At 51.4% G+C, this 6,713-nt stretch overlaps 1 protein-coding gene across 1 annotated transcript; it reads right to left on the reverse strand.

Moving 5' to 3' along the window:
• Nucleotides 1-1,090: 1,090 nt before the first annotated feature.
• Nucleotides 1,091-5,561, reverse strand: MSX2 (msh homeobox 2). Its single transcript, XM_059825494.1, has 2 exons — nucleotides 5,207-5,561; nucleotides 1,091-1,515 (listed from the first exon to the last, which is right to left on the reverse strand). Exons 1-2 carry the CDS (start codon nucleotides 5,559-5,561, stop codon nucleotides 1,091-1,093), a joined length of 780 nt encoding a protein of 259 aa, XP_059681477.1.
• Between the last annotated feature and the right edge of the window lie 1,152 nt (nucleotides 5,562-6,713).

The following is a 6,713-nucleotide window of genomic DNA, read 5'->3' on the forward strand; positions in this document are numbered from 1 at the left end:
GTGAGTCACTTCTGTTGGCATCCTTAGCAAGGGAAGGCGAGGAAGACTCGGGGAGTTCTTCTATTTAATACACTGTTGCAAATACTAATAAAAAACCCCAAACATCTCCCAGAAGTGTTCAACAATCCTTTGCTCACCACCGCTGTGGAAACAACCCACGTCGTCTTTCCCCAGAAAACTTCCTTCCCTCTCTCCTGGTTTTCAAACAGCATTGCAGAGCCAAGATTACCTGGCTGTAGCCAAAAATTTCTAAGCATGCCAATAGGAAGAGATAAAGACCAGATTGCCTAATAACCCTCCCTTGCACTTTACCTCCCCTCACAGTGCTTAACAAACGCTGAAGCTATTTATACAGATAAAGGCATTACAGGAGCCAACAGTGGATAAAGCTGTTGCTCTACATTTAGGGGCCCTGATGCTCATCTTGTTGTAAAGATCTGTCGAGGTCTGGGATGCAAAAATTTTCCCTACCCCCAGAAATGCAGGAACTTGCTGGCTCTGAACTTCACTCGGACTCTACTGGGTCTAGTTTCTATTTACACGGTGTCTCTAGCTAAGGGCTCTGCTTTCTTTAAAAAAAACAAAACAAAACAAAACAATCAACAAAACCTTGATTATACCTTTTTATTTCCCTCCCCTCTGCCCCCATATTAAGTGATGACACTTGAGAGTGTGGGTTTAGGGCATGCACCCCTCTTACTTTAAACATGTGTTGGGCCCCATCAGGAAGGCGTCGGGAAATCTCTGCCTCCGTAAGATGAGATTGCTTTTTCACCCGTTCTTTTTTATTCTAGTTTTACGTGCGCTGTATAAAAACCCTACTTTTGCTCATATTTTTTTTGTTTGTTTGTTTTTACATGTTTTTTTTCTTTGAGGATCAGACTCTGAGCGCTCAGAGCACTCTCAGAAGACACCCAACCCGTAGCATACAGGATGCCTTGCTTTGCTAACGCAAACTCCCGTACACTCAGGGTGGCAGACAGAAGCGTGCAGAAAGAACGGCCAGTACTGGTTGGGGTACTGCCTTCTCAGGGTTGGACATGATCCACCAGGAAGTCTGTCTCACTGTCGCTTTGTCTTTCTGATCTTCTTAGGATAAGTGGTACATGCTATATCCAACGGGAGTAGCATAGAGTCCAACGGGCGGGATAGGAAGCACAGGTCTGTGAAAAGGGTAGGATGTTCCATACAGTGAGGCAGCTTGGATGGGAGAGTTGATGGGGAAAGGGAGGCTAAACCCCGATGGCAACATGGGCTTCGCTGCCATTTTGAGCTTCTCTAGCTCAGCCTCCTGCAGTCTCTTGGCCTTGGCCCTCCGATTCTGGAACCAGATTTTGACCTGGGTCTCTGTGAGGTTGAGGGAGCTGGAGAACTCGGCTCTCTCGGCGATGGACAGATACTGCTTCTGGCGGAACTTGCGCTCCAGAGCCAGCAGCTGGGAAGTGGTGAACGGGGTTCGGGGCTTCCTATTCGTCTTGTGCTTCCTCAGGGTGCAGGCAGTGGGGCTCAGGTGTCCTGCAAGGAAGGGAAAGGCCGGTTATCACAAAAGCAGGGAGACCTGGGTGCTCTGGAGAGATGCTGCGGTTGAGGGCTGGGGCAGGAAGGGGGGGTGTATCTGAAGAGAGAGTCCCACCAGGAGATACCCTCAAAACAGGGGATCCTTTTGCAAGTGGCTCTGGAAATCTTTTCCTGGCCAAAGTTATGTTCACAGGACTTCAGCAGGTGTCCTGGGAAGTGAAATATATGCTCAGTGATTTCAGAAGGGCAGCTTGTAGGCAAACAGGGCACGAAGGATTCAAAGATACACACACAGCAGGTCGCTTGAGGAGTCACATCATAGGGGTCTAGAGCACACAAAAGAGCTATCTTGGTAGCTGCAGAACTGGAGGAGTAACTCCAACAAAGCGCAAGACGAACATACACGCAAAAGCAGGAGATTCATAAAAGGACGGTGGTGCAAGAGACAAGCCCAGCCCAGCCCCACTCCAGGATTTCTCCACCAAGAGCAACAAGTCAACCCTATCTTTTTTCTGACAGCTGAAGTGGGTCTGATAGTTTTTGTGGGTTTGATACCTGGGCATTTTTCTTGCTCTTCCTTCTCTGCTTAAAATCAAGAGCAAGTTTTCCATTAGCTTAACAACTTTTCAAGAAGTATTTTCTGGTTTTCAGCAAGTATCAAAAAAAGAAGAAAGCAGTGCACTTTTCCTTCAACATTTAGCTTTTACGACATTTGCCAATTAAAAAAACCCAACACATAGCTGCAGCATCTGCAGCCAATACAAGTCAGGAAATCTACTACCTTTTGTGCTTGCCTTATAACCCCAACCAGGTTAGGCACATGTGCCCGGGATGGCACATCGCCGACTTGTCTCTAGATTCATTTTGCATTTCACTAATAATTTTGCAATCTGACGAATAATTAAAAAGCGTGCGGCTGACTTGAAAGGCTTAGCAATTTGGCTGTGTTTCGGATCACTCCTGAGGTATACAACAAGCCACTCTGGCTCCCCAGCTTGACACAGAAAATGACACACAGGCTGCTCTTAAGATGCTGCTAAATTTTATACAGGCTGTAGACGCTTGTCAGGATTTGCACGTCGTGTTTTCTGAACCCCTTTCACTTTCCTCTTTTATTTTTTTAAATAAATTGGACCACGAAGCTGTTTAAGGGAATATCATGCAATTAAAAAAATCCCACCAGGAGAGTGTTCAAAAGTTCAGAAAGGGGAGGGAGAAAACAGCTACAGCAGAAAAAGTTAGATTTCTCTTCTTACTCTTGTTCCAGATACTGAGCGCGAGAAATAAAGTCCTCTTAGGAAACAACTTGTCAAATACCGTCTTATGATCACAGGGTGCATTTTAATAATTAAGGTACCCACCGTGACATTTGGTTCACTCCTAAAACTACCCTAAATTAAAACTACACTAAATCGATACTAAATTCACTACCCGTCACCCCTTTATTCCACTCCCGCTTTCTAAACGCAACCTATTTCTTTTCTCAAAGCGAAGCTCTCCAAAGACGCAGCTAAAGGGGGGGGTCCTGCCAGGAGGGATGGGGTCTACAAGGGCGACCGTCGCTCCGGGGACCGCTCCCGGCCCAGCGCCTCCCCGGCTTTCGCTTAGCCCGCCCCGTCCCGACTTCTGCTGCGCACGGGGGAAACGGCGAAATCGGGGTTTTAAATTAAATCCCGGACAAATATTTCCCCCGGAACACATCCAGACGTTGTCGGGCTTCTTCCCTCACCACCCCCAAGTGACTGCCAAACTCTGATAAGAAGCGGGGACCGTCGCCACCGCAGCCCCTGTAACTGCGTTCATCCCGTGCCAGTCCTCAAGCACTCGCTGCAGTGATTTCTTTCGCTGTTTTTTTCTGTTTATGCTCCGTTTTCTGACCGAAGTCGGACAAAAAACATCACTTGGAGACGGTTCCCTCTCCGTATTCCTCAAAATCTAATTTTTCCAGCTCTTTCCCCACCCATAATATTACTAATAATAAATCAAGGAGCTACTTCTAATGTCAAAACCCTCCACGGACAGACGGGCTTCTTGCGAGAGAACCGGTCTTTGCCTCTTGCTGTCCCACCGGCTCCGAGGGGGCCGAGAGCCGCCGAGGTGGGAAATCAGGAAGGTGACCGAGGCCGAAGGATCTTCCCTTCCCTGATCATCATTTTTCGCCCCAAATCCCCCTGAAAACCACCGGACCTGAACTCCCCAGCTACTGAAGTCCTTTACAAAGCTATTTTGCAGATCTCTACGAATCGACGATTTTAATAGAGAAAGAGGGGGAATTTCGAAGGGAAAAAAAAAAAAAAGTAGCGGGAGAAGATGAGGCCTTGTCTAAGTCTGGGGTTTAGGGCAGGGTGAGAGGAGGGGCTCTGGGTAGGAGCACACGCTTCTTCTCACGGTTTTCCAATATACTTGAGGGCACATGAAAATCACAAACGGGAGCTGCGCAGGGAATGGCACGGGCGGGCTGCTTTCCTCCCGGGCCCTCTCCCAGCACGTTAGAAATCAAATTAATTCGGGGTTATCACAAAGGAAAGGAAGCGGCTGAAAGCCAAAATGAGATGATTGTCCCCCAAAAAAGAGGAGCTGTAATAGCACTAAACTTCCTTCTTGCAGTGTTAGATTACAGAAGCAAAAACTGCGACTGCCCAGCTCAATGGTTCGCGTCTGTAAAGTCATTAGCTTAAATAAAGCAGAGCATTTAATTTACATCAGGCAAGTCAGGGATGCGTGGAGGAGAGCGGATCGATCTGCTAAGGCAGGTGTAGAGCCGCCCAGGCTCTGGAGGGGAAGGCAGAGAGCCCAGCACTGCCGGTTACGTTTTTCACCTTTTCCTGAAGGTACTTTCGGGGCTTTTTATGTTCTGAAAAGCAATTGATTTTTTTTTATTATTTTTTTTTAAGGGATGTCACCGAAAGCGAAACGCACCTCAGCGCAGACACAGCAGCGCGGCTCGCACGGCACAAGGGTTTAAGAAGTGACCTGTCACCTCCGGACCGCGTGTCCCCAAGGCGGTGGGGAGGGGGTCGGGAGAGATGGCAGGGGCTAAAGGGGTCAGGCCCAGCTCGGGAAGCTTTGACAGGCTGCGGGCAAGGAGGGAGAGAGAAGCAAACACCGTGCCAGGAGAGACCGCGGCGGGAGTCGGCGCGCAGAAAGCGCGCAAGCCTGGAAGGGACAAGTCCCGAGTGCTTAAGAGCGAGGAGTCCGCTTTGCAACGTTTGGCGTAAGGGAGATGGGAACAGGGAGAATTTCCAGTTCTCCTTGCAACGGGATAACATAAATGGGCGAAGTGGCAGCCGGTGAGCGGTATGTCGGGAAAGGGAGCCCGTCCGTGGTAGCTCCCGTTCTCTCTACGGTTTTAGAAGCATTATATATTTATATACACACATAAGATCATATATATAAATATATAACTGCATAAATATATTTATAAATATAACATACATATAACATACATACGAACAACTATGTGGCAAACTTAGAAAAATCCCACACCCGTAGATACAAATACGTATCTAAAATATAATACATGTATGTATATATCGAGCGTGCTCCTGTGCATCCCGGCGCCCGGGGAGCCGCGCAGCTCGGGGCCGGGGCTGGGAGCCCGGGGCCGGAGCGCTGCCCGCCCGCCCTCGCTCCCCGGCCGCCGCGCAGCCCCGCGCAGCCCTCCGCCGCCGCTTGCCCGGCCACTCACTTGGCGGAGGGGAGTATCTCCCGGCCTCTTGGATCCAGGACGTGCCGTCCTCCGAGTTCTCCGATTTGACCGAAGCGGTGTCGAAGGTTTTTGTAAGCGCCCCAGGGGGGCTGTGCGCGTCCCGGGAGCCGTGGCCCGGCAGCAGCAGGTTCCTGGAGGTGCCCACGGCCGCCCCGTCGGCGCTGCCCCCCGCCGCGGCCAGCGGCAGCTCTTTGGGGGGTTTCTTGTCGGACATGAGGGCTTCCACGCTGAACGGCAAGCTGGACACCTTGACTTTGTGGTGCTCCTCGGCGCCGGCCGCCGGGCCCTCCTCGTCGGAGGAGAAAACCTCCTTCGCCTTGGAAGGAGAAGCCATCGCGGGTGCGGAGGGAGGCTGGAGCGGGGCCGCCCGGGAGCTGCGCTGCGCCTCTGCCCGGCCCTGCGCGGGGACTGCGCGAGTGAGGCGCTGCGGAGCCGCCCCCCTTTTTCCCCCCTCTGGGGGCTCCCCGGCTCTTTCCTCCTTTGGGAAGTGGAGTAAACGCCCCGCGGGCCAATCAGGGCCCGCGCTGGGGCCTGACGTCGGGGGGTGACTCATGCCATTGGCTCGGCAGCGGGGGGGCGGGTAGAAACCTTTTTTTTTTTTCCCTTTTTTTTTTCCGGGGCTTATTTTGTTTGGGGTGTTCCCCCTCCCCCGTCCCCTCCGAAATGAATTAGGAGTTAATGACACGGGCAGCCAGCGGAGCCGTGCTATTAGGGAGCCGGCCAGGGCTATAATCATACCGAAGCAAGAAAAAAAGCCGGCGGGGTAATTAAGGCCGATGATTAGGCGAAGAGGAAACTTTAGAAGATCCCGGCTCTGCCTCCTCTCGCCGCCGGCCCGGCTCCTCCCGGCCCCCCCGGCCCCCCCAGCCGCGCCCCCGCCGCCCCGTCGGGTACTGCCGCGCCCCAGCCCCGCCGGCCCTCCCGCACCGGGCTCTCCCGGCCCGGGCTCTGCCCGGCCCCCGGCCGGGTCCCCTAGAAGCGAGGTGCTTTTGCACGGGCTTGGGGGGTGCGGGATGCTGGACCCCCCCTTATCGAAACGCCCCCGCGGAGGAACGCGGGCGCCTGTTCCGCGCCGCTCATTTTCCGTCCGAAAAGGGGGTTTTTGTCTGTGCTTCCTCGGCAGCAGGACCCAAGTCAGGCAAAACCACTCTGCAGAGGTTAGATCTGTAATTATTATTTTTTTCCAGCGTCAATTACACACGTGATGAATAGATGAGCTTTAATAAATTAGGGGCATGCAGCCCTTAATTAAGAGTCATATCAAACCAGTACTATGAAAGCGATTCTCTCACTTTTTGACTTCCTACCAGTGGTATGAATAAAGAGTACCCTTTAAAAAGCATTTCTAATTGCTGCGCGGATAAAAGCAAAGACATATTGTTCTTTTCATAATTCTTTTAATCTTACGCTGGGCGTTATTTCATGCTGTGCCTGCAGCTTTCGCTGTTTTTTTTTTTTTTTTTTTTTTTTAACCTCCAGGAAATGC

Source organism: Gavia stellata, chromosome 16, assembly GCF_030936135.1.
Source record: "Gavia stellata isolate bGavSte3 chromosome 16, bGavSte3.hap2, whole genome shotgun sequence".
Taxonomy (NCBI): domain Eukaryota; kingdom Metazoa; phylum Chordata; class Aves; order Gaviiformes; family Gaviidae; genus Gavia; species Gavia stellata.